Source organism: Erithacus rubecula (assembly GCF_903797595.1).
Source record: "Erithacus rubecula genome assembly, chromosome: 21".
NCBI lineage: Eukaryota > Metazoa > Chordata > Aves > Passeriformes > Muscicapidae > Erithacus > Erithacus rubecula.
In genome coordinates this window covers 4,772,197-4,799,737 of record NC_136673.1, presented here as the reverse complement: position 1 = coordinate 4,799,737, position 27,541 = coordinate 4,772,197, and the positions used below count along the sequence as shown (strand labels likewise).

The 27,541-nt window shown below is 44.9% G+C and overlaps 2 protein-coding genes across 17 annotated transcripts in view; one reads left to right on the top strand and one right to left on the bottom strand.

The window, feature by feature from the left end:
• Positions 1-27,541, bottom strand: part of FNBP1 (formin binding protein 1) — a 385,839-nt gene that overhangs the window by 247,231 nt on the left and 111,067 nt on the right. The window lies entirely within an intron of this gene.
• Positions 1-27,541, top strand: part of FUBP3 (far upstream element binding protein 3) — a 38,101-nt gene that overhangs the window by 9,422 nt on the left and 1,138 nt on the right. The window contains exons 3-18 of one of the 3 annotated variants that reach the window (XM_079324409.1): positions 3,715-3,759; positions 4,228-4,258; positions 5,886-5,935; positions 7,457-7,528; positions 8,248-8,305; positions 10,893-11,055; positions 11,909-12,007; positions 13,923-14,027; positions 14,399-14,501; positions 15,141-15,241; positions 16,446-16,587; positions 21,023-21,183; positions 21,863-21,936; positions 22,443-22,519; positions 26,075-26,146; positions 26,836-26,963. In XM_079324409.1, coding sequence (XP_079180535.1) covers positions 3,715-3,759; positions 4,228-4,258; positions 5,886-5,935; positions 7,457-7,528; positions 8,248-8,305; positions 10,893-11,055; positions 11,909-12,007; positions 13,923-14,027; positions 14,399-14,501; positions 15,141-15,241; positions 16,446-16,587; positions 21,023-21,183; positions 21,863-21,936; positions 22,443-22,519; positions 26,075-26,146; positions 26,836-26,963 — 1,481 coding nt within the window. Of the gene's footprint in view, positions 1-3,714; positions 3,760-4,224; positions 4,259-5,885; positions 5,936-7,456; positions 7,529-8,247; positions 8,306-10,892; positions 11,056-11,908; positions 12,008-13,922; positions 14,028-14,398; positions 14,502-15,140; positions 15,242-16,445; positions 16,588-21,022; positions 21,184-21,862; positions 21,937-22,442; positions 22,520-26,074; positions 26,147-26,835; positions 26,964-27,541 lie in introns of all 3 variants that reach the window. The other 2 variants (XM_079324408.1, XM_079324410.1) reach the window with 2 other exon arrangements.

Sequence of the window (27,541 nt, the reverse complement as noted above, 5' to 3'; positions counted from 1 at the left end):
TGTGAACTGCAGTTTGAAGATGTTGTCAAGAAGTGATTATGTTGTTACACATGCTCCAGAAATGTTACAGGGCATTTTATAGTGGATATGGATACATTCTGCTGCTCTGGATGGGTTGGAAACAAATCTGGTGGGAAATTTCCCCCTATATACTGCATTCTGAATGTATACATGCATAGCTGAATGCAGATCTCACTGCATCCTTATCCCCATGCAGCTCTTGGGAAATAATACTGTTCCTAATACTGCTGAAAGAATTTCTCCAGAGGAAGTATTTAAGGTGACAGGAGAACTGTCTGTCTTTCAGGCTCAATCTCATTCTTCCCATCTGCTTCTGTAAACAGCTGCTGCTGTGGCTGGCTGGTGCCAGCTGAGGAAGTGGTCTTAAGACAGGTGTCAGTACATTGATCAAAACAAATTCAGCTGCTTTTAAAGCATTTCCAGGAAAAACAGATTTGTCATAGTTTGGAAACCAGGATGTGTGAGTGGTTTTTGCACTTCCCTTAACGTAACCCTCATCTGAACTGAGGAGCAGCAGGATCAACCCTGGTGACCTGGCTCATTGGTGTTAGATGGAGCTTGAGACTGATTATTTATCTTTTCACTGGCTTTTTTTCTTTCTGGAAATAATTTGAAAGTAATCCTGCAAACAGCTGTAGTGCAGAGAAGAGATCAGGTTTATTTGTACTGCTCCTGAGAAGTTACAGCTGGCATTTCTGTGGCCACTTGCAGGGGTTAATGTTTCTCAGTGAAGGGGAGCACTGGGACAGGTGAGTCTGAAATGCAGAGAGACCTGGTGGCTGCTGCTGAGGAGAGACCCCAGCCCTCCTCTAAAGGGCCAACTGCTGCCCCTGCCCTCCATTCTAATTAAAGGGTCCCTCTAATTATCAGCACAGATTAATAAGTTTGTTTAATGCTAAGTAACCTTTAAAGAAGCAGCCTCCTTTTGTTGAAAAGAAGCAGGGATCTAGTCTGCTGCAAAGAGAGACTGATGGACAGAACATTACCCTTTGTTTGCCCTGCTTTAAAGGAGTGTCCTGTGAGATCCATAGGATTAAGCAGCAGCATTACAGCTGAAGGCTGGGGCATCCTTTGAGTCTGGGAAAACAAAGGTGAAAGACCTTGGAGAAGCCTCACACCCCCTCCCCTCTCCACTGCTCTCCTCTCTCCTCCCAAAGCTCCTGTGGTACTTCCAGATATGAAGATGACCTGTTCTGCTGTAATAAAACTTGATTGTAGTAGAACCAAGGGCTCAAACGTGACAGGATCCTACTGTACAGAGTACTTTATTCTTTTCCTCCAGTGTGTTTTTAGTGAAAATAGCAGTGGGCTGAAGGGAATTTTATCCCTGTCTTACTGTGATGAAAGTCAGTACTGATGCTCTTTGACACATCTGCAGCAGCAGTAGAACCAGGGCAAAAGTCCAGCTCTCTTGGCAAAAGATTTAGTTTAATGCACAAAATGCCACTGTTCTTCAAAATTGTAACTTTACAAATGGGCATTTTTTTAAAATAAGGCAGTTTAAGGGAGGGGAAAAAAACCTCCAAAGATTTGCAGTGAAGTCACACAGAAAAATTATTAGAGTTTGACTATTTAATCTAAGAAAAACCTATCAATATTTAATGATGGAGAATTAGGATAACTATCTTTGTAGCTTTCTAAAATTTATGATGATCCCATTTTGCCTCAAAGTATGAAAAGCAGCCCTGTTCCACTGCTCTCACAGAGATGTGTTGCTCTGATGTTATTCTAGCCATGAAGATATTCCTGAGGAGATTGTATATTCCCATCATGCACATTAATTTAGTGGGAGGCACTGCTCTGTTTTATGGGGTGGAAGAAAAATCCACATTTGTTTTGAGTGTCTGTTAGGTAGAATTCAGTTAAGGTGAAGCGTAAAGCAGAATGAAGAGTTAGCAACCAGCAGGTGTCATTAATAGGAAATTGTGCTGATTTTATTCAGTATTTTTCCTTATTTGCAGTAAAATGACTGCAGTTACAGTTAAATTGTACTGAATAGATGTAAAAGGGGGAAATGTGTATGTGGCTTGTCAGAGTTCAGCCCCCTCCTTGGTGTGAAGGGAGGCAGTGGAATGGTGCATCAGCTCTCAGTATTGAGGCTGCCCCAGCCCTGCCTCTCTATTAGCCCCTATTTTTAAGAGAAAAATGGGCTTGTTGGAACAGGAATGAACCTTTAGGTTGATGGAACTGGGAGCCACATCATTTCCCCCCTCCCCTCCAAAACCAGAGAGAAATCATTACTGACTTGGAGTAAATAATTTCCATTTCTCTTCATTCGCATTCAATCTCAGCTTTTTGAGAAGTTATCTGTGAACTGTGGAAGGAATGGTCTCTCACATAAGTTATTGTGGCAGAATTTTTCCATACTAATTTGTATAAGACACATGCATTAAGGCAGATCTCTCCCAGTGGGGGTGAGTGGTTTACTGTGTTGGGTAGTGCTCAGAATGGGTTGGACAGACATTGGTACCTACATCTCAAGCTTTAATTCCCTGATTGATTTAACTTCCTGTGCTCTTACAGGTTTCTCCTCAGAAGTTGTCTTTTTCAAGTGTAGGATTGTGTTACAAAATGAAGACTCTTCCCTTCCTTGCATGAACTTGGGCAGTGAGGATGTGTCTCTGGCTCATAATTTGTGGGCAGCAGCTGCAGCTGAGCAGATTGCTAAGAGAGCTGTTCTGGTGAATTGAAATGTGGAGTTTTAAATACAACTTTTACAGAGTTAAAACCACTCTTCCTGCCATCTTGATAATGAGTGGCAACCCCACACTACACCAATCCACCAGACCTACTGTGTGGAGTTGAAATATTCTGAGTGCAGTTCAGAGCAAGATTCTGAGTTTAGTTGTATTTGCTCAGCTCTGTGGTAGAAGCTTATCAGCCAGAGCAAATATACCCCATTACATCACCCACCTTTTTCAACTGCAATATTCATAGTTATCAAATTAGAGCTTTTCATATTCAGGGTGAGAATATGCAAAGACAAATCTAAGGGAGTCAATTAACACAGCAGTTGTCTTATTGCTGAGCTGGGGAGAGTAATAAAATAGAAACACTGTCGATATTTTGGTCCTGAACTATCACGGAGGTATTGACACGCAGAAGAAATTGACTCTCTTTGTCTATTTTCTTTGAGTAAAGTGTTTGGCCACAAACTTGATGCATTTTTCTACCAGATTTACAGAGTGTGGGATGCATCCACTTTCTATCCCTGCCAGCTGATTGCCAATTTATTTCAGGTCAAAGAATGTGCAGCTTGCTGCAAGGTAGTTTGAAACAGCATCTTTATTATCACAGCTCACATGTTAGCCAGTTTCATTTGTTTTGTTCTGTGCCCTCAAGGCATGCAATATAATCTTTCAACTGGTTGTTAGCACCAAATGGTCTGGTTTTTAGCTGGTTTGCTGCAGGCAAAGTCCAGTAGGAAGCTCAGCAGGGCTGGTGTTCCCACTTTGCATGAGTTGGTCTAATGATATTTTCCCTATTAACATTTGGAAGACAGATCTAATCTGTTTGGGCTGGGGGGAGAAGTCTGTCTCGGGGTTGTCAGTAGGGAGATAATTGCTAATCATAGATAGACCACCAGCTAAAGTGGCAGAAATGCCTGGAATGTGTTCAAGAACATGTGTTTTGCTGAGTTGAAACAGTGTTTGGGTGCCACGAGGTTACTTAACAGCCCTATTCCTTTAACAGGTCTCCGTGGGCTCCATGGAGCACAGATCAGAGACACAGAGAGAAGTATGTGCCACTGCTGCCTGATGGACTGAGGGAATCTCTGAGGCTGCTTGCCTTTTATTCTTGTTTTTTAATACACACTGATCTCCTTCACATTCTCTTCCTCCCTCCCCCCTTTTTTCTCTTTTTTTACTACGTTGGGCTTAATTTGGGAAGAGGGGAGGTTAGTTACAGGGATTTGGATTTGGGCAGGCAGGATTTTCTCCCATGACTCTCAGCATGGGGAGATGCAGATCAATTCCCTATCCTGTGTTCAGCTGGACACTGGGCTATGGTGTGTGTTGATCAAGAAATCCCCTCCTGTTTTGTACCACATAACGCATTCATTTCAGCCACTGAACCTAAATTACTGTTTTGCTTTTCTTTCTTTTTTGATGAAACGGTAAGAACTCTTTTTCTATAGGGATGAAGTTAGTTTATCCGTGCTAATGCTTTGATTTTTTTCCCTTTTTTCTCTCTCTGCCACAGTAGGTAACCAGTTAGGGGCCCTGGTACATCAAAGGTAAGCAGTGGGTTATGTTTTATTATTTATTGATCAATTCTAATTGTTTATTGATCCACCATCTGTAGTAGTGTTAGGAAGTCAGAGGTTGAGAATGTGGAAAAACTGTCAGCTTGGGTTTTCTCCAGCCTGGGTTGTTTGTTCTGATGGGAAAAAAAAAAAAAAAAAAAGGAGTTGATGTGAAACTTGGATTTGGTCTCTGCAAATCTGCAGGACTGAAAAAAAAAATAAATTCTCACTTCTTTCCCTTCCCCTGCCCTGGAAGGGGGCAGGAAAGAAAAAGTGAAAAAAAGTCTGACATTTTGGCAAAAGGTGGAAATATCAAACATTACTGTTCTTGTTGTTATTATTTAGGGGTTTTTTTGGTGTAATATGACCTGGGATGACTCCTTTGTCAAAGATGGTTTGATGAAGCAAGAATGAGTTGTCATCCAGCATGTCTCAGCATCCAATAAAAATGTAAAAGTCTCAGTTTTTCTCAAATCCTGCTCTTGAGGAGTTTTCTGTGTTGTTTTGAAGGGAAGAACATTTCTAAAGCTGGATTAGCCTGAAGGTGAATAGTAGTGCATTTCCATCCTAACCAGCTGTCTGGGGCCTCAGCAGAAGGGACAGACAATGTGCATGAGGGCTGTAGAACCTTAAATTTTTAATGGTTAAGTTAAAGCTAATTTCCTACTGGGGCATCATAGAAAGGGATAGACAGTGTTAGTACTTTATTTGCAACTTAGCTAATCAAGTCTGGTGTGTATTTTACACCTTTCCTAACTGATCTAAAGCTAAAAAATGGGAAGATTTTAATATACATCCCCACAAAACCTGCATTGAATTTACTGTGCAGGTGTTTTATTGCTTTTGAGATTGTTCAACAAATTGTATATAATGCATATTTGCAAATTCCATATTCATAGTGTTGTGCTTCCTGCAAGACAAAAACAGCTAAAGAAAAAACCAATCCAGGTTTTAATTCATTTCTACTTGACTATAGTCAGGTCTTAGGAAACTGCTTTGAATTATTTGTTTTGAAGCAAATACATTGAAAATGTCCAAAGAGCAGAAGGTATGGAAGTCTTGAGATAATAAGAATTCAGAGGATAATTGAAGACAATTTTTATTAATTCCAAGGAAAAAAATTATAAGGACAAGCAGGTGAACAAAAAGTCCCAAAACACCAAACCTATGAATATCAGAAGGGGATTTCATGTCAGGACTGGCTTTGCTTGGTGTCTCCTGGGAAGAGAATATCCAGAAGCACTGGGCAGACACTGCTGCTTGGAAGGTCCAGGCTTAATGATAAGTTTCAATGATAAGGATTCTTTACACTTTTTAAATTAAATCTGTCTGGAGCAAGAATGACCAAAAGAGCTTCTTCCATCAGCTCCATTCAAGATACTAGAGACAGACTGGAAATGGATCCAGCATGGGAGGAAATTGTGTGACCATGAGAGATCCCTTCCAAAACAAATGGTTTTGACAGTGATGTGCTTTTCCTTGTGTGTGCAGAATCCCTGTGTTGAGCCCTGGCTCCATGGCAGGGTTGTAGTTTCTTCCAAATTGCTCTTCCAAATTGTTCCTTGTAATGACTTTGATGGAGTTTTCTTCCTTTTTTTGGGTTTTTTTTTTTTTTTAGGGCTGTAATAACAGAAGAGTTCAAAGTGCCTGATAAAATGGTTGGATTTAGTAAGTACCTTGGATGCTTTTGATGCTTCTTGATGTGCTTCCTGTGCAGGAATGCTGTTGATTCTGACACAAGGTTTTGTGCTTTGGATGAGCCTTGTTTAATGCTGTCTTCATGGGGAACAGGGGATTTGTGTTTTAAGTCCAGATGCAAACTTCATGGAAAACCTTGGTGTCCCAGTAATAAGAACAAGAATGTTTGGTAGATATTATTGGGCATTTTAGTGATTTTTCTCTTTTAAATTCCCATTAGCATAGTACATAAACAAGTCAAAAGCAAATTTATTTCCCTTCATTGCAACATTTTACTTTGAGTATGCAAAACTGTGAGAGTTGAGGAAGGAAAACAACATTTAAATGTTAAAATATGAGTTGACTAATGGCAAGTTAAATAGAATTTTAAATTTCTCACACATTTGCTGCAGGGAAACACAACCAGATGAGAGTTTTTCCTAGATTTGCATTCCTGATACTGTTCTCTTTCAAGCTTGATCCTAATTTCTCTCTTCCTCTTAATGATCATTACTCTGGCTTTCAATGGCACCTCCTGCTGATGTGTTACTGCAGTGATTGCATAGACTCTTCCACTGCTGGCTCTCTGTGTATCCCCTTCCAATTTGATATATGGCAAGTAAAGAGGAAAATAACAGCCCGTGGTAATTACCCCATAGCGCGCCAAGTTTTGTCCCGACTCTAAAGACACTCCAAGACTGTAACTCAAATTCCTGCAAAGGAAAAGCTCCCTCCTCTCCTGCCAGATCTCTTCATTTACCACTCCTGGTGCTGCACGTGGAGGATGTTGGCCCTGGGAAAGGGGAGCTTAAAGTGTCTCACCCTGGTTCAGGGCTAGACAGATATGGGGGGATGCAGCCCCACAGCTGAGGTGCTTCTTTGGGAGCATCCTGAGCCAGGAATACCTGGTTGACTTGAGAGCTTTGCTGCTTTTTTGCAGTCTGGGAAGGGTAGGATTGGTGATTGGCACAGTCTGTGCTCTGGGTGTCTGATTGTGAAACAGCAATGTGTCAACTCAGAGTTAAGGGAGATGGATATTTGTGTTCCCTGGAGGTTGATAGAGCATTTCAGGATGTGAATCTCTCTGGGTGAAGACAGCCAGATAGTATGTCCATTCAAAAATGGCAGTAAAAAAGAATTAGAAAGAAACAAGTCTTTGCTTTTTTTAGTACCCCAAATAACTGGCTTATTGGTTCAGGCTGAACAAGAATTACTTAAATTACTCTCCTAGCATCACCCAGACTAGTGCCTTATTTCTTTCATATTTATTTCTTTCCATTCCTGTGCAAGACAGGCCTTTTTGTTTTGTTTTTCCAAACAATTAGAATAACATTCAGCAGTATTTTAATGTTTTTCTGCTATGATAAATGTGGTCATGCTGTGGATGCCTCTTCTGCAATCCTGGAGTCAAACTGTTCCTTTATAGACAGCTGCAGTGGTGTAAAAGGGGGAAGGTGCTCTGCACTTTCCAGGAAAAACAGTTTGTTCTGATGCTTGTTGAACTCATTTCAGTAATCGGCAGGGGAGGAGAGCAGATCTCACGGATTCAGATAGAGTCTGGCTGCAAAATTCAAATTGCTCCAGGTAAGCCCCTCTTTGTGTGGTGGGTGAAGAGGTTTTCATGTCAAAGGGTGTTGTATCCATTAGATCACACACTTCTCATGCTCACAGTGTTTTATCACCATTGACATGGATACAGCCAGCCAGGGAGAGCTGTGGGACACACCTCCCAAGCAGGGTAGAAAACAGGTTTGTCAGGTGGTTTGGGGAATGGAACAGTGAGGGAGGGAGCTGGCTTTAACCAGCAGATGGTTGCAGAGCAAATGAACAATCCATGTTGTGCTTAGAGCTGAAGTTGTTGAGTTTTGTTATTTTGCTCAGCTCTGTGGTTTGCCTCTGACTGGTCTGGTCAGCTCCAGCTCCTGGCAGAAGGCATTTGAGGAGGGTTGGTAGCAGCTCTCCATACAGCTTGCTTGGCATCACAGAAATGAGACAATTTGTCCAAATGGGATCATTTGGTGCCAGTTTGCTTTGGGAAAGACTGTGCTGCAGTGCTGTACAGGGAACTGTTGATCAGTGTTATCTGAGTTTTCACCCCTCCCTTTAATTGGTGGGGAAAGCTTTAAAAGAATGCAGACATCCAGTAAATCATTTAAAATATGTTCATCCCGGATGCCTTTGAATTCTTTAGCATGCTGTGTGTGCAGGTGGGTGGTGCTTCCTTTGGGTCTTCATTGTCACTGAAATAGCTGCCACATTTTTAATTCCATGTATCACAAGTTTTCTCCTTGTTTCCTTTGCAGACAGTGGTGGGATGCCCGAGAGGCCCTGTGTACTCACTGGGACACCAGAGAGCATTGAGTGAGTTCTGATTTCATTTCTCTCCTCTTTCTTTCTTTCTCTTCTCCCTAATGCTGTGCTCTGTCAGTGGTGCTACTTGGTTATTAGCTACACCAGCAAATGTTGGCCTAGAGAAACTTGAGGGTCTCTGGAGCATAGAACCTCTTGGTCTGATGCTTTAAACTGTGCACCTCAAAGGCTTTTTTTTTTCCACTTGCAGTTTGAATCCTCTGCAGAAATTTCCTTGGAATTCCCCTCCGCAGGGTGAGGTTGCTCTTAGGGCACCTAGGATGCAGTTCTGTAACTGCAGCTTTCCAGGAGACTGAGCTAAGCTCTTGAAGGGCACTTCTCTTCTCCCCTTCTCTTCCCCACTCCTGTTGAGATGAGCATCCTTCCAGCTGAAGAAGGGCTGCATGAGGCCTCTAGAGCCTGTGGGTGCCACTCCAGCATACCCTGGAGGTGTTGGTGTTGTTGCAGAGCAGCATGAGGCCCACTGGGTGCTTGTCTCTGCATTGCTGCCAACCAGAAGCAAAGGACTGAACCCAAGTCTTGATTCTGCTCCTTGCATGGTAGAGACACGTGGCCAGCCAGCAGGGATTTCTATCTTTAGACCTATAGAAACTTTAGGGACAGTGTTTCCTCCCTCCCCCTTCCCAGGAGCTGAGTTTGAGACTCTCACAAACCAGTTGAGGACCTCCTGCTGGAACTGGATCCAGGATCCTCAGGCTTACAGGAACACACTTAACATATGGAGCTGCTCTTTCTCTCCCCAGCCTTTGGGTAGGTGGGTTTTTTAAAATCCATCTGGAAATCTTTAAGTTGCGTTTGAAAATACATTGGTGCAAAGACTGTCTCTCTAAAGAGAAGACACTCATCATTCTTCCATTCCTAAAGAGATCTAAGGGCACTTAAATCTCCTTATTCTACCATAATACTGCAAGCAGTGAGCCAGAATAAATGTAATTGGCAAACTCATATTATAGGGCAGGCAGTGTATTCTTGCTGATATTGAAGTGGTTTTCCCCTTTTAGCAAAGGATATTTAAGAACAGGAGCAAAACAGTAAAAAGCTGAGATGCTTCATGAGATGCAGTTGGGGGAAAATGGGGACGAGGTGTAGTTAAGACTTCATGGTTCTGAAATAAGCAGTTAAATGTACTTGTGTCCAAGGCCATCTTTAAAGAAAATATGAGAATTTTAAAAGTGAAGACTATTAAATTTGTGAAACAGAACATGGACATGAGATTAAGTGAAATTTAATTTACTTTTCTGGTAAAATTCTTGTCAAATTGGTTGTTTGAACTGTTTTTTTCAGGTTACTTGCAGAAAAAGAAAATGAAGTAAGGAAACCATTCTAGGTTTCAGACTTCTCTCAGAAGGGTTTTGTGAGGAATGTTTTCATTAGTTATATCCAGTGACAAACTAAGGGGGTTAATTTCCAAGTAACCCCTTCTCATCTGAAGTACATTGTGTATTAACTGTTGTGATCTCTATATTGTCACTAAAAGAACTTTGCACAAGATATGAAGGCAGATGAATAAAACCTCCTAAGACTTTTCCAGAATATTTGAAACGGGCTTCCAGAAATTCCACCTTTTCCTTTTTGTTGTGAGAAAGTCAAGGGCAAGCAGTGCTGTGCTCTGAGTGCAGCCTCAGAGCACCCCCTCCTGAGCTGCCTTGGGGCAATGTCTGCTTGAAGGGATGACTTTGTACTGTTCTTCAAATCTCCAGAGAGAAGTCAGTCGTCCTTAGGGTGCCTGATGTGGCTTGGTGTGAAGTGCAGAGAGGGGAAGCTGCTGCATTAGGCTGTACAGGAAACCAGTGAATTTCTTCTGCTTTCAGAAGGGTTGTGGGACAAGGGCAGGAATGGGATGTGCTGGTATAGGAGTCTTCAAGATGAAGGGAAACCCTGTCAGTTACCTCTGACATGCTAAAGATGTTAGAGAAGGGATCTTTAATCTCCCAAATGCTTCTTTGTGTGTCTCTTCTCACCAGGAGTAGAAGAACCCATTCTTTCACTGGTGGCTGCTGCAGTATCCCTGCCTCGCTTCGTGGTGTAGCTTCAGCACCTACTGCTTGGAGCAGAGGCTGTGTTAGGACAGTGTTCTGGTGCTGCTGGTAAGAGCAGGTAGAGAAGAGCAAAGCAGTTGCCTGTGACTGATCAGAGGATGGTTAATCCATGGCCTGTGGTAGTATCAGAGCAGTGTGTGTCTTTGTCTTGATCGAGAAGGAGAACAGAGCTTGAGTTTTATTATTGTATATGTGTTAGAAAAGTTAAAACCTGGAGCATCTTCATTTGAAATAAGCACCCCAGATGGTGTAGTTCAACTATTAACTTCCTAAGAGGTCAGAGCATGCTGCTGCTCTTCCTTTCCTCTTCCCCTTCAAAAATCAAACTGCTTATAAATAATCACGATAGGGGAAGATAGACATCAAAGAGTTTAAAAAAAAAAAAAAAAAAAAAAAAGGCAAACATTGTGCTGACTATGGTTTCCTCCATCTTTCCACTTCTCCTCTCCCCGATCGCTCTCCATTCCGATGGTTCCTGGTCTCTTGGTCACGTGGAGCAATGTTGTCTAATGGTTGTTTCCCTCGATTCTTTTCCAAAGACAAGCAAAGCGGCTACTGGGGCAGATTGTAGATCGCTGTCGGAACGGACCTGGTTTTCACAACGATGTTGATGGCAACAGTACCATTCAGGAGATTTTGATCCCGGCATCCAAAGTGGGTCTAGTCATCGGCAAAGGAGGTGAAACAATAAAACAGTTGCAGGTGCGCAAGATGCATTTCCTTTAGGGCTCTCTTCCCTACTGCAGCTTCTCTAGATCCACTGGAACAGGCTGAAATGGAGAGCCTTGAATGCTCTAACCTTCTCCAGCAGGGACTACTCTTCTGCCTTCAGAGATTGGACCCAAATCCAATCTTGTGTTACAAAATCAGTGTGGACTCAAACTACACAAACAGTGGAGTTTTGCCAGGCCTGTGACAGAAACCCGTGTGCTGTAGATAACACTTGGTGTGTGCTGTTCAGGAGGGGATCCCTGTAGCCAAGGAAGGGCCATGTCTGCTCTGCTCTGCAGTATTTTTAATGCCAGCCATGCTCTTGTAGAGTGCTCTGCTTCTCTTTTGTTGCTGATCTGTGGTAAAGCTGCCATATGTCATCTTTTTCTCTCATCCCACCCCTTTCTAATTAAGTGTTGTGTTATGTATAAACTGTGTTCCTGGACATTCTTTATTCCTCCATCTGGTACAAGTTTTTAAAGAATAGAGTGTTATAGCAAAACACCTAGGGTTAAAAATGGAGGGGTTTTGAGTGCCCTGATTAGTTAGACCTATGTTATATAGTTTAGAGTCTGGTCACTTAATAACTGTTACATGCAGACAGCTACAGGTTTTGGAAAGGGCTGGAAAGTCAGTAGTTAAGGTAGAGGGGGTGCTTCTTGCAAGGATTTCAGCTATTTGAGAACCACAGGAGCAGCACAATTTCTGGCAGTTTCTAGGACTGTTCCTGTATTTGTACATTCTGTAACAGTGCTGGTTTCACCTTCATAACGTTCAGTAACCAAAATCTAGTCCCTTATTTTAGGGACTGTGCTTAGAAAATTGCTCTGTGCTTTTTCTTCAGGAGCGAACAGGTGTGAAAATGATTATGATCCAAGATGGTCCTTTGCCAACTGGAGCAGATAAACCTCTCCGTATTACTGGAGATGCATTTAAAGTGCAGGTATGTAACAAAAGCAAACTGGTTGCCCAAGAGAACTGAGAAGAAATTTAAACCTTGAGTATATTTGTGAGCAGCTAATGGAGTCAAATCCAGCTGTAAATGTAATAATCTTTCCTGGTTTTGTTTGTTCTGTAAGGTTGAGTAGAGCAGGTAAAACACCAGAGTAGTTTGTTTTACAGCATAACTTAGGAGCTGTCACTCTACATGAATACTGCACATGGGTAGGAGTAGATGTGAGTGGGATGGTTTGGAGAAAGTACTTTTTAAATGCTTTCCAGTCTGTGTGACAAAAAAGGAGAGCTCTGTGTCACTTGAGCAAATGGGTTCTTAGTGACTGAATCACACACCTGAGACAGAACCTTTCTCAAAACTACCTCAGACAGCCAATCGACGCAGGCAATTAAAAACAATCCCACAACAACTCCTGAAACCAAGGGGTTTGCTTGATATTGGTGCTTCAGTCTCCTTGTGTCAGGGTTCTGCAGATGTGGATGTACCTGCATTTCAGGGAAAAACCCCCATCAGCTGGAGACTGGGGATTGCAGCATGATGGGAGCTCCTGAATTAGAGCATTGAAGTTTAGCCACAGCATGTTCCACTTCTCAGCAAGTGCCTTTCATACCTTGCTAAGTATTTAAATCTAGCTTAGCATTCCTGTCTCAAATAAAAGTAGTTCTGTTTTATAAAATCTCCCTAATCATAAATTGGTGCAACAGTTATGTTTCTTAAGCATAGTGTTTGGGTAATATTTTTCAAAGCTCTTATTGCAAGTTTTAGAATTAATTTTTTTCTCCTCCTGAAACTCTTACTGTGGAGATATAGCTGTGCAAAAGAGGTTTAAGGACAGTCTGGCTACTTTTAACCAAATCATGCTCTCAGTGCTGCCAATTCCCAGGTGGCTTCTCCTTTGCAAGATTTGCTGTTGTCACATCTTCCATTCAAGGAAACATGCAGGCTGCACAGGCTGGAAGATCTTTGAGGCATTTAAAGCTGGGCACACTTAGGAAGTGTTTAAGAAGTGTGATGAATTCTTGTGTTTGGTGGGATTCTGTGGATGCTGCAGCAGTGTTTAACTCCTTCAAATTCCTATGAAATCTCTCCATTACCCATATTTCTATCATGGCATCTCTGAAATGTCTTTGAGTTTTCTTTCTGTTAAAAATACCTTGAGGACATAGAAAATATGTAAAAATGAAAGGAGAGAGATTCACCACTGTCCTCAAGCTGGGAAATACAACCAAAATGTCAAAAGCTTGACTGGTAGTAGAGAGAAGCAAATGCTTGGGTTTGACATACAGGATTTTTTTATTTTGTTGGTGACTACTGTTGGCTAATTTCCAGGATACACTTTCACTAGCTGGGCTACATGCAGGCTTGTGAATGGCCCTAAGTGCTGCCAGTAGGTAGGAAAAATACTCATTTGTCCCAGAAAATGTTTTGCTGGATTGCTGCAGACTTGGCCTGAACTTCTTAGAGTCAGTAAGCTCAGTGCTGCCCAGCAGCTCCTTGGTATGTGCTCTGTAGCTTTTAGTGGGCATGATCTCTGCCATGCTACCAACAGCTTCTACCTTACTGTACTGGTTTCAGTCCTATCAGTAGGAAAGGCCTTCACATCCTTTAATTTAAAAACAAAAATCAAATCTATTTTTAAAGTTAAAGAGCCCTTTTGAAAGACTGAAGGAAGCAATCACACCCAAGAAACTGCCACCTTGTGCAGCTGGCAGGTTTTGTCAGACATAGAAGATTCCATCAAGAACAAACTGTGGTAGAAGAAATCCTAAATCAGACTGCTGTTCCCATTCAGGGATGGAGATCCCTCTGCCTGAAGCCTGACCATTACCCACTGTTGAGGCCCTAACAGCAGGAGGGCAAGCAGGATAATTTGAAGCTAACTGTAACTTCTTTCCCCATGTAGCAAGCGAGGGAAATGGTACTGGAGATCATCCGAGAGAAAGATCAGGCAGACTTCCGAGGCGTGCGCAGTGATTTCAGTGCTAGAATGGGAGGAGGCAGCATAGAGGTACGTGTGCTTCCCAGTGCTCTGCTAACCTCCCTGGGGGATGGGCATGGGGGGACTCATCCAACTGCTCTTGTAACCTGTAAGCTTTTTTTTAAAAATGTGTTGTCTTCTTTTGCCAGAAGAATTGAATCTGAGGAGTTCTCGTGGACTCCCAGATGGCACTTTATAATTGTCTTTTTTTTTTTTTTTTTTTTTTTTTTTAAGCTGCATTCTTGTAGTGCAGAGTTCATTTAGTGGCCACATGTTTATTTTTCTGTAGCCTGGAGCTGCCTAACATGGCCCGTCCTCAAAGTTAAGAGCATCTCCTTGTAAAATCAGAGTCATTCAGTCTAGTTCTCTGCACTTTCATACTCCTTTGCCTTTCCCATCAGGTCTCTGTGCCCAGGTTTGCTGTTGGAATTGTGATAGGAAGAAATGGAGAAATGATCAAAAAGATTCAGAATGATGCTGGAGTTAGGATTCAATTTAAACCAGGTTTGTGTGAGGATGGAGAGCCGTTGTTTTCTGATCAGTGTTCCACTTTTGGGTTCCAGCAGCCAGGCTTTCCTCGTTTACAGGTGCATTGTGTCTCTTTCTGAAACCCATTTAAATATGATGTGCTGCCTCCTCATGCACTTCCTGGTTTTCAGAGAGTAAGATTGCATACAGCTCATTTGCAAACGTCAGATATCACAACAGTCATGTCTTGAATGGCAATTATACAGATAAATAAAATAACAAAAATCCTTTATTTCCTGCTAAAGAATTCTTCAGGACATTAAAGCCTTTGGGGATCAGGAGTTGATTAATTCTGAGTAACTTTCTCTGGGTCCTTGGCTGTCTGATCACCTATCAAAACTGCCTTTTTCCTCTTAAAATTATATCAGTCTCTTTCATGGCTTTTTGACATTTGAAAGTGTTTTCTTTTGAGTGTTGTTCCCTCTGCAGTATGGGCTGGGTTTTATCTTCTTTCAGTCCAGGGAAGAGGGGCTGAAGGTGGAGGGAAGCAGTAGCTCCTGGGATAGTTCTGTGGTGTGAAAATGCTCCCAGCAATGGTGGTGCTGGAAGGAAGCTTTTGTTGGCCAGTGGATGTTTTCTGCTTTTTAATGGAGTCTTTGCCACCTCTCTCCACAGATGACGGGATTAGCTCCGAAAGAGTCGCGCAGGTCATGGGGCTCCCGGATCGGTGTCAGCACGCAGCACACATCATCAGTGAGCTCATCCTCACAGCACAGGTGGGTTCTGCAATGTTTTGGGAATGTAGGCTGCATGCAGGCAGCTGGATGGAGGCATGCAGGCCATCTTCTGAAAAGCAGCAGTGGTCAATTTTCCCCTGGTAGGCCACACGTGCTGCTGTCCAGAGCTGCTGGATTTGAGGTTTGTTTGTTTGTTTATGATGGAAGTTCCTCTAATGTAATGTGGGCTAACTGAGCTGTGGGAAGGCCTTCCATTCCCAGGCCTATGAGGCATCATTATAGCTCCACATCTATCTCCTGTTAAGTTGTTGTTAAGTTTGGAAACAATGAGCTGATGGAATGGAGTCCATCAGCATCAGACAGTGACTGGAGGTTGTGCTTAGACAGCAGAGCCTTGCCAGTGCCCAGTGGTGCCTCATCTTCAGCCCTTTGGTCTGGTGAAGGCTCAGGTACTTTGTCACTGTGCTCTAAGACACACCAATACATTGCATTGCACAGAAGCAAGAAGTACAAAGGTGGGTGAAGTATTAGGGCAGACTCTTGAAGGAGGTTGTGTGTTCCCTTTGTATTATGAGGAACAGAAAATTTCAGAATCCTGAACATAATTTGTCCAAGAAGGTCCATAATTTGTCCATCTTGGTATCTCTTCTAGCCCCAACACCTGGTTTGAATACTCGATTTCATAATTTGCTATAATGGTTGATTTAAATGTTGAGGTCTATCATGATAGCCTCTGACTGCCCATGGCATTTGCTTTTGAAAAAATCACTTACCCATAATAGATATGTCTCCTAAGTGTCTTTGAACATAAAAGCTTCCTTTGGAAGTTTTGGAAAATGTGTATTTCTGCTGAGTAATTCTGGCAGGTGACACTTGAAAGGGTTTGAAAGCAACTTTTGTGTGTGTCAGTGCCAAGATCCATTGTTTGTTCTAAAGAGATCCCCCCCATCACAAACTGAAGGTCCTTTAATAGTTGATGCTTATTTATAGGTTTATTTCAGCAGATGTAAAGGCATGCATTTGAAAATAAAAATATCTTCCCCAATCAGGAAGGCAACCGTGACCTACATTATTTGGCATTTTTCTGGAGTGCATCAAACCTTGAATGTGAAACTGAGGTCCAGGAAAATCTCAATTCAATGCCTTTGATTATGAGGCAATTTAACTTACCTGGCTTTATTTTGTTTTTAATGTGCATTGGGGCCAGTATGAAAACACTGATACACATATTTTGCCTCCTAAGGAACGAGATGGCTTTGGGACCTTGGCTGTTGCCCGAGGAAGAGGTCGTGGCCGTGGGGACTGGAGTGTTGGAACACCTGGGGGCATGCAGGAAATCACCTACACTGTTCCAGCTGACAAATGTGGCCTTGTCATAGGCAAAGGTGGGTTTGGTGACTCCAAATACCACAGCTTGCAATCCTTCTCTCTCAGGATGGTTGTGTTCTTGCTGCCTGACAGTGAAGCTTTGGGGGTTTCTGTGATTGTAGGTGTTTAGTGCCCAGTGAATGCAGCATAGGAATAAGCTGTAAGCACTTGTGGTTATTTTCTTTGTGGTGCTCTCATAATTGTGTTCTCCAGGCCCTTGTTCACAAGCTGTAAGAGAAGCTCTTAATGCAGAGCTGTCAAATAAGCTTGATATAACAAGCAGCTGGCTGAGAAAAGGCAGGTTTATTTGTGGATTCTTTTTACAAGGAATTTGTTTGAAGGATGGTTTATCAGGGACAAGAGCAGTCATTTCATCATGCTGGATGTCTGTGAGTGCTGTGTGAGGAAATGGAAGGGCTCTGAGTGTGGTAATAACAGTAGCTGCTTCCAACGCTCTACCTGAAGTGTGTGAGGAATGAAGTGAAGTAGGAGGATTTCTCTGCCTCTGTGTGGTGCCTGACCTGGCACAGAAGCCTGGTGCAACTTGTGCCACTTGGCTGAGCCTGTTCACTGCCTTGGAGGCCCCTTGGCTGCTTGGCCAGTGGATCTCTCCATGCCAAGGACATGGGTGAGGAGTCATCCTCTCAACCAGGACAGCAGAGCAGGAGCTGCATGTGAGGCAGTGGCAGGACTTGGAGCCAGGAGCAGACAAGTTCCCTGGCTCTGAGCTGCTGCAATGAGTCTGAGCTCATGCACTGACCTAAGGCAGTGTTTCATTTTTCTGTCTGCTTATTTCAGAAAGAATGATATATGCCTGAGCTAGTATTTCAGTAATCACAGCTGGTTTTCTGCCTCAACAGAGAATAGAATAGGATAGGAGTAGATAAGCTACAGTAGAAAAGGAGGCAGAGACTTGAGGGCATTGGGCCAAGTTTCAGTGGCTTTGAGTGTTCCTGGCAGGAGGGAGCTTGTGTTGAGACTTGTGGCCTCTTTCCCTCCTGCACATCCCTGCTGTTCCCTGCCATGGGCCTGTCCCCACAGCACCCTGAGCTCCTGCCCTGTTGTATGGCCAGGGACATAGGTAGGTCAGCCCTGTAGCTGCAGTTGTTTTCAGATGTTGTTTTTTGCCATGAGCCTGTTAGGAAACTTTAAAACTTTTTTCAGTATGAAAAACCACCTGCTTTCCCCATTATGCAGAAATTGCAGTGATTATGCTTGTCCTCACTAAACAGTCCAGTTGGCCAAAAGACCAAGCAAAGTAAATTTTAAGCCCATGAGTGAGACTTATATGTACAGAAAAATCAAATTATAATGAAACTTTATTGCTGTATCCATTAGTCATCTTTAATAAAGGATCAGAAAAGGTCACTTGTTGTTCAGCAGTGCACTGAAGTGGAGCATTTGTGACTACAGAGAGCACTGTGTGCTGAAAAGATAAATGCAGGTAGTGGAGTGAATGTCCCAGCATTCAAGTGCAAGCCCTGGCACAGCCTCACTGGGGGGTGAAGGGTGGCTTTTTACCTTTGTTTCCACAACAGCAAAATAGGGATTCTTGCTTGGCCAGATCAGAAGCTTTCTGGAGTGACTAATTACTAGTTGTATGGTGATTTGAGTGCTGGTAGCATTGTAATACCACCTTGTAATCGGTGTTCTCACAGTGCCTGTGCTCTTAGGCTGTTGCAGCCTTCACTTTTGTCAAGTGAGTGATGGCTGTGGCGTTGCCTTTTGGGGTCTGGACCAGCATGGATGTGCTACACTCTCCACACATTGATGCAAGACAGGCAATTCTTGTTATTTCCTCCCCCTGTGGGGCAGTACAGGGCAGAGGGGATTTAGTGGGGTTTTCTTAACAGTGACCAATTACAAAACCTTTGTGCTCCCTGACAGTTTCTGAGCAATTTCCAGCTGTTGGTGTTTTTCCTTGCTGTGATACAGGATGGGGCTGTTGGCCTTCTCTGTAGAATCTGTCTGAGGACTCTGGGCCTGATCTTGAGATCAGCACCCAAGCACAGGCTGCACCCACACACCCTGGGCACCCAGGTGTGCTGTGTGTGATCTGACCTCTAACTGCTCCATGTGACCACTCCAGAAGCAGGAAAAAGAGGGAGCCTGGGAAGTTTCTCATCTCAATTTCTGCAGCACACATGACAGAAGAGGAGGTGCCTTTTTCCTGTGGACATCTCAGCTTGGGAATGTGAACTTGAAGGAGCTGGCTGGGTTACACGTGGCTTTTTCCCCTGGAGGGTGGGTAGGTGCAGCTTTTCTTTCCCAAAGGCTCTGAGGAAGGGTGGAGGCGAGCACCATACACATGTCAAAGTCTGTCTGTGTTTGGTGGTGCTTGGAAACAGCCGTGCCTCCCTGGGCCCCCCTGGATTTCCATGATAAATACGGCCACGCTGACAGATACCGCGCCCGGCCCGGCTCTTGTCAGCTCTGCCTTTGAGCAGGTTTGATTAATTGCTTTAGGATTTCACATCCAGCCGGGAGGCCGCTCCTGGATCCCCATCAGGTGGAAGAATGGAGGGGGATGAATGCTCTCTGGACAGCCCCCATGTCACCTCGCCCCGGGGAGCTGAGCCCCTTGCGGCACGGCGCCTGCGGCACGGCGCCTGCACGCTCTGCAGGCTGCTGGCTGGGGAGCACTTGGACATCTACCAACTGCAGGGTGAGGAGGACAAGGACACAGGGTCCCTCTGCTCCCTCTCTGCAAACCTGGAGGGGCAGCTGACAGAATTCTGCTGGGTGGTGTAGGAGGGAGCTGCTGTAGAAACAGGCCCAGCAGCCACAGGCTTGGTGCTGAATGCTAAATGGGGCAATGATTTGAAATCTGTATTCTCCTTGCTTCCAGTTTGAGAATGCTTCGATTTTTAATCCCCTTTTGGAAGGAGAAACTAGTCTGCAGTGCAACTAGCAACTTCTGGTTGTGCCTCTGTCACCCAGTAAAGAAGTTGTGCCACTCCTTCAAATTGTGTTGCCTGAAAGGGTCCTCTGTTTTCACTAAGCAGATGAAATGGCTCTTGATTCAGATCTCACCTCGATATGTAAAAACCAGAGCTTCAAACAAATCTTCATCAGACAAAAGCATGACAGAAAAAAAAAAAAACCTTCTTGGTTTTGAAACTTCATCTTACTCCTTTCCCATGCTTGACTGAAAGTAAGTGGGTTGGCTTTTGGCTGCACAGTACAATCCCTGTTGTCTGCCCAGGGATGTGACATGATTATCTTTTGTTAAATGCATCTTCAAAAATTCATTTAGAAAGAGTTAATTGCCCTTTGGCAACTTTTCCTCCTCCCTTCCCCAAGAAGGCTTTAAAATGTTAAAAAGGTCACGAGTCTATTACAATGAAATGAACAAGTGTCTGCAACATCCACAGTTTGTTTTGAAGTTGTGCTGGATGTATAGAGATGGAAATGTGACCAAAATTGAGGCGTTCATTTTTGGCAATTCTTTTTAATGCAAACCAAACAAAAATCTCTAGTTAGTTTCCTTTACTCTTTGTTCTGCTTGCTGTCTATTGTTTGAGCTGGTGATTTTTTGGTTTGTGATTTAAAAGTTGTAAAACCCCTTCTTTCCCCACACCCTTTAATTTCTCCAGTTGAGTGGAGCTGGTCTGTAAGTTGTGTGAGCTTCCAAAAGAAGAATTGAAGCATTGTAACATTGGCTGAGGCTTTTGTTAAGCAAATTTCATGAAGAGACCAGGACCTAGCAGGTCTTGAGGAAATCAGATCCACTCTGACTGGCCCTGCTGCATCCTGCTGGAAGCACTCTGTGCTCTTGTGCATCCAGATGGCAAACGAGCCAGACATGGTCACTGCATGCACAGCTAACTCTGAAATAGCAGGAGACAGCCTGGAATCGTGTGCTGCCATGGCTGTGGAGGGATGTGTGCCTGCAGGGTGAATAGGAAGCCTCAGCAGCAGAGGCTGCTTTAAGGCAAAAACCTATCAAACAGCTCATGTTTGGGAGAAGGCTTAAGCTTTGTTATGTGGCTTGTGGCTTTTTTGCTTAGTGGTGGAAAAAAAAAGTAGAAAAACCAGCATGTTTAGATTGCAGGTGACCTTCATTTCCTAGAGGATTTGAACAGCTGTGCAAAAACCATGGAATTCAGTCAGTGCAGGTTTATATCTGTTTTGTCCAAGTGTATCCCAGTCATGCTGCATCTTGTGGGGAGCCTGGCAGTGGGCATTTAGCAGGGTTTGTGTGTTCTTTAGGCAGCATCATCCATGACCCAAAAGCTGTTACAGTAGCTCAAGGCTTCAGGTTGTTTGTGAGGAGCAGCATGAGCTCAGGTACTGCAGTTTCTTTTGCTGTTGTCATCCTCACCCCACCTCTCCTGAATCACACAGAAGGTGGCTGAAACTGTAATCCATTCCCAGGATCTGACTTTGATATGATTTTATGGAGAAAGATGCTGAATATCCCTCCTTACATCTTGTCTTTCTTCTCTTCAGGTGGTGAGAACATCAAGAGCATAAATCAGCAGTCGGGAGCACACGTGGAGCTGCAGAGAAACCCTCCCCCAAACACAGACCCTGGTGTACGAATATTCACAATCAGAGGGGTCCCCCAGCAGATTGAGCTGGCTAGACATCTCATAGATGAGAAAGTTGGTGTAAGTTCCATCTCTGCTCTCTTGCTCTGTCCCTTTCAGACTTGCTGTTGTCACTCTCGGGTACAGGCCTGGACTCACAGGATGGCATGGAGTGCACATGCTTGCATTATTCAGCTTCAAAACCATTTGCCTCTTAGCAGCTGGCTTGAACCTGATGGCCCTCCAGCATCCATTTGGTTAGTTTTTGCTATGGTCTCAGAAGGATTTGGCTGTTAATATAATCCTGGGTAGTATATGCAGCTATATGAGAGGGAAGAACAGCAATAATAAGGTACGAAAAGCTGTCAAAGGAGATTTTTGAAAGGGAGACAATAGTGTCAGTGTGTGAGAATGACACAGTCCTGGCAGCATCATCCTGAAAATAAAACACTCAACTCCTTGCTCAGTAAGTTCAGGATGACTTTTCTTAGGTTGAATGCAGTGCTGTGGTATTGAAGCTTAATAAAGTCAGGCTGCAGTACTACTGAATGGGGAGGCTTTGGTAGAAAAGTATGGAAAATACTTAACTGGGTCATGGCAAAGCTGAAAAGCTGCCTTCATGCTGAATTGCTTGAGAGGAGAAGGTTTGAAACCAACCTCAGGATCCATGTGTCCCTGGCTGTCTTCTCTCCTTTCTTACTACTCATGGTACCACCCTGTACTTGCAGCTGGCATTAAATATTTGTGGATTCTGTGACAGGGTACCAGCATGGGTGGACCTGGAGGATTTGGTCAAAATCCATTCAGCCAAGCACCTGCTACACCTCATCAAAAGTAAGCTGCTGCATCTCCTCACCCATGGGCTGGGGGGAATGGCTGGGAGCTAGAAAGTGCTTGGGGAAGGGTGGAACCCCCTGAAGGGGTGGGGTATGAGTGGAGCCTTTTAAAGATTGAGCATTCAGAAGCAGAAGCAAGTGAGCTCAATCCTTTTAATCTTGACTGCAGGAAAGATTTCATCTCTTAAATGATATATCAGGTAGGTATTGGCATCTCCAAAATTCCTATCTAGTGCAGTGAGAGCATGGGAAGAAGCCTGAACTGCACAGAGCACAAGGAGTGCTGTTCAGAGTGATGTATCTTCACCTTGGCTTCATGAACTGACTGATACCAAGGCAGGACACAGTTCACACCTGCACAGCTTTCCTTTTGCTCCCATGTTGACCTATTTGTTCAGCAGCTGCTGGCTATAAGTGACAGCTTCTCTTCTGTGGGCAGCTTCATGTCTGTGGCCTGGTAAGTATTTTATTGTCTACTTGAGCATGGCTTTTTGTCCTCTGCAGTGGTCCTCAGGCGTTCATGACCCAGGGCTGGGGCAGTACCTACCAGACGTGGCAGCAGCCTGGACAGCAAGTCCCAAGTAAGTGCCAGGACCTGGGCTGGAGAAGGGTTGGTGTTCCTGCCTTTGCAGGCACAAAGAAACTGCAAAGGGTTCACCCATGAGGCCACCTGTGTGCAAACAGCAGGATGATTTCCTGAGCAGAAGAGGTGTGTGGAGGCACGTGGTGCTGGTTGAGCTCAGAACAAGCTGAAGGCTGTGGAAAATTTTGCTTTTTGTGTGCTTAACTGCTTATTGCCTCTTTCTGCTCTTTGGGTGGAAACTTGGTCCTTGCTCTCTGTTCCTCTCTAACAAAAACATTCCTGCCTCTGGCTTTCTCCCCCCAGGATTCTCCAGGCATGCACTTGCCAACTACACTCCCTCTTAACAGGCACACTGTTGGTGCTGAGCCTTCCCATCTCTTTCTTCTTGAACCTTAAAATTTCTTGCTGTTTTCTTATTTAATTATTCCTTATATGATTTTCTCACTGTTTGAATTCCAGACTGATTGAGTGACAGGGAAGAGGGATGCAGGAAATGGAAGGAAGATCAGGCAGGGCTCCTGTACTGGTCATTATTTCCTGAAAGCCTGTTGAGTCAAAATTGAGCAGTTGGGAATGGAGAGTCACCTTTTCAGAATAATTCAAGTAGTAGATGCTGTTGGTGATGCTGTAGCTGCATCATCTGTGTCTCCAACAGCCAGAGGAATGGTTTGCCCTGAACAGAGCAGATTCATGTCTGCTTGGTAATCTCAGAGCTCCTGTGATGGTGGTAGTGTCCAAAGGACCCTTGCAGTCACCATTTTTAAAGAAATACAAGTTTTTAATGGTCTGGTTTCATTAAACTAAAGCTAAGCACTATAAGGTGTGTGGGGTGGAATAATTTTAATGGGGTTTAATGGTAGATGATTGTCACTGGTAAGGCTGATTTAGCTATGAAGTAGATTATGAATTCTGGTATAAATTCCCACCCTTTGAGGTGCCTGAGGTAGAGGAACCATTGGAGGGACAATGCCTGCAATTGTGCTTTGATTCCTTGTAACACTGATCACCTTTGGGTGTTTATGACATTGTGAATATGTGAAATTTGGAAATCTCAGTGCTCTTTTGTTAACTTGGTGCACTTCTGAAATGTGTGGTGGCACATGGCAACACTGCATGGGAAGTGTGTGTTAAACTCTGTATGAGTCTCCCTCTTAGCAATTACAGTCTAGAAATGATGAGTTTCCCTTTGAGCTCTAGGTCTTGGAGGAGGTCAGCAGTTGTTCTGGTTTCAGCACATTAAAATGCAGTGGTGGGCTGCAGTGGACTTCTCTTCTGTACAGGAATGAAATAGTATGGTGCTGAAGAAGAGTATTTTCTCACTAACTTGTTTTACAGGAAAAATTGTTATTCTACTCCTTTGCTTTGCATCCCCAAGGGCTCTGAACTTTGCTGAGCTTTGGGAAGCAGAGCAGTCAGTGCAGCAGGGAAAGCTCCACAAAAAAAAATTAACTTTCATCTTCCATAGAGCCTTGGAATAAATGCTTACAAAACTGCATTGCTCTTTGCCTTGCAAGATGCCTTTAGAAACTCATCTTGATCTGTTAACTTCTTCCTCACCTTCCTGAAACATCCCCCCATGCTGCCCACCAGTCCCTGGGGAAAGAAGAATCTCCCTTCCTGCAGCAGATAATTATGTGTCAGGCTCACCCCTCCTGGCTTTGGAGCCTGGTGTAGAAAGCACAGCCCCCTTGAGCCCTCTGATGACTGAAAATGCAGTTCATTATTGTCATCACAGTGATGACAGTTTTACCCTGTCAGGTATCAGGTGCCTCCCAAAACCCCTGCAGCTTCCTGCCTTGCCATTGCTCTTCCCCTCTGTGGGTTTAGTCCCACACTGCTGTCTTTTGGAGGCAGATGTTTTATTTCTGCTGTTGAGCCTGATGGAAAATGTTGGCTCCCTAGTTCCATGTGTGCTTAGGATGCTGCTCCCTGTTCCTGTTTGTAGCCAGGCACACTGAAGGCAGGCTGGGTGAGGAGAGAGGAAACACACACATAATGCTTTAAGAACCTCCACCACTCCTCTGATGCAGCAGTGCCCAGGTGTTGCTCCCCAAGGCATAGGAGAATTGTTGTAAGAAATAGGTAAAACCTGCTTTTACACTTTTTAATTTGCAAGCAGCCTTGTGCAGGGTCCCTTCCTTGCCTGAGTGCTGCAGCCTGTGTGTCACAGCTCTGTCAGCCCTGTCACAGCCTGGGGACAGCCTCGAGTGCCCCCCTTGTGGGAGGAGGGGCAGACCCCCACCCCCTACACATGTATTTAGATTTTAATTACTTCCCCCATCTTAAATAAATTAACTGGCTGGGGAAACATTTTGCTGTGAAATGCATTTAGCTGTGTGTCCTTTCAGCCTGCTGTGGACTGTAATTCTCTGAGAAGAAAAGGCATTGAAGGAGGTCCTTTGTTGGCATTAGCAGGTGGACAGTTGAGGCAGCCTTGACCTCTGCCAGAAAAGGTCCTGACTTGTAGCGTTGGTCAAGTCTTTTAACCCGCTTTTATGCCCCTGGACAGGACACTGCTGCCCTGTTCCCTCCACCCACTTCACACTTGCAGTGTATTATTTTCCCCCTTCCCCCCACTTCAAAGCCCCCCTTGGGCTGGTGTCAGGGCTGGGCTGCACATGGAGCTGGGATGGGATGGGAAGAGCTCTGCTCCACGCGTGTCCTCTGTCCTTGCCTGCTCTCCTTGTCCCCAGTGCTCGTGCTCCCCACTCCTGCTGTGCCTCTCTGCAGCTCCCTGTTGGCTGCTTGTTTGTCCCCTGTGTCACTGAGGGCTCTGTGCTCCCACTGGGATCCAGGGAAATGTGGCAAGGGCAGGTATCCTTCCTACAGGTCCCAGCTGTAACACTTGGATGTGCTGGGCTGAAGGTGTCTCATGCTTCAAAGATGGGGAGTCTGAGCTGGGTGGAGCCCAAGGTTTGGGATCTGTGAGGAAACAGTGGCAGCTGTTCACTTGGAGCAGTGTAGGAGCCTGGAGATGGCACCATGAGCCAGCTGTGGCTGTTCAGGGATGTCATGGCTGCACCTCCAGTGATGCCTGGGCTGTGCCCAGGGCAGGGCAGGGGGAGCTGCCTGTGCCCTGTGCAGGGGTCCCTCAGCTCTTCTCCACTGAGAAAAGCAGGGGTGAAGGATGCAGCCCCTGAGAAAAAAGTGAGGTGACTCAAAACACAGCCAGCTCTGTGGCAGCTCTGTGGAGGTGACAGGTCTCAGCTGTGTCAGGTGTCTCAGCTCTCCTGTACTGAGTGCAAGCAGGCTGGGAGCCTGGGGTGGCTGGTTGCAGACTGGGCAGCTCCCAGCCAGGTGCTTTGGCTTGAGCAGGTCCCAGCAGGTGACAATTGGCTTCATGTCCTTCAGCAGATGAGGTGAGATCAGGAACTCAAGCTTTTCCTCAGCTTCCCCTGAAGATGCCCAACCCTGTAGAAAAGTGGAAGCTGAAGTGTCAAGTCTGGGCAACTGAGGTAGACCCAGGGCCTGTCTGATGGAGAGGTGGATGTCACTGGCTGGAAACTGTCACCTGTTCCATACTGACATGCCCCTTGTTGTCATCTTTGCACAGGCCAACAGAGCCAGCAGCAGAACAGCCATCCCGATTACAGCAAAGCATGGGAGGAGTATTTCAAAAAACAGAGTGAGTGAAACAGGCTTACTGGAGATGAATCAGCTCTTGTTACAAGGAGTTAACTCTAATCTGATGACTTGCATCTCCATCCCTGCCATTTTTAGCTTCCAGTCCTTTGCAGCTGCCCTGTGGTGCTGTCCTGTTGGTGATGGTGCATGTAGTGCTCCCCTGTAGTGCTCCCAGGAAAGCTCTCGGAGCTGCTCCCCCTGAGCCCCGGCCCCCTCGTGCCCATGCTTGCAGCCAGCCTGCCTGGAGAAACACAGAGCACACAGGAACTGATGCTGACAAAATCCAGAAAGCTGGAGCTGTGAGAGGGTAGGAGAGCTTGTGGGAAGTCACAGGCCTGGCTCTCTCCACCGTGTTCTGAGTGCATGATCCCGACCTCTGGACTTGCTTTGACATGGAGCTGCTGGAGGCTTTGTGCCTTTGAGGATGAGGGTGTGCAGGCTGCCAGCCTGTCCCTGCAGCTGCAGGAATGCTCTGGGTGCTTTCTGCCTGCTCTTGGCTTGTCCCTCTCAGTCCAGCTTGGAGCCCATCCTGCCACCCCACGCAGCGGAGCCGGTGTCACTCTGTCTGGTGTCTGCAGCAGCTGGAAGGGGGCTGGCTCTTCTTTAAGCTTGGCAAAAGGAGATCCTAAACCTGGGCTTGGACTTCTGCAATTGCTTATCTCTGCTTTTTTTTTTTTTCTTTCTCTCCAGGTCATGCTGCCAGTGCTGCTTCTCAGGCAAGTTCCCAGCCGGACTACACGATGGCTTGGGCAGAGTATTACCGACAGCAGGCTGCCTACTATGGGCAGACACTAGGGCAGGCTCAGGCCCACAGCCAGGTCTGTATTCACCTTCCCAAACCCCTCTGCTCTTTCCCTTGGGCAACTGGGTATATTGGGCTTGTCCTAGTGTAGGGACTCTCCTTCAGATTCACGTGGGGAAGCAGTGATGTTTTGTGGCTGAGGAAGTGATCACAGAAGCGTTGCCTCAACATAAAAAGTCTTATTTTCCTGTAGGGTGGGTGAGGGGTTTTTTTAGGAGAGGACTGGAACGTTATTTGTTTCTCCTGAGAGCCTTTCCTTATAGTCCCAGGCAGTTGTTTGACTTTGGGGAATTAAAATAAAAGGATGTTGAAGCCAGGCTGGTGAGGCAGCACAGCCCTGACACATCCAGAACTGAGTGCAGGCGCTGCCTTTTGTCGTGCTGGACAGGAGCTGTGTGCTCACCAGCTCCCTGTGCCAAAAGAGACCAAAACTGTTAAAAAACAATTTCTATTAACCTGCTTCCAAGTAAAATCTCCCCTCAGCTGTCAGCCCACTGGAGAATTGTGTGTGATTTATCCACATCACACTCTGTGCTTTCCAGGGCTTCACAGAGCAAACAAAGCAGCAAAAGTTTGTGCAAAGCACGGGGGGCA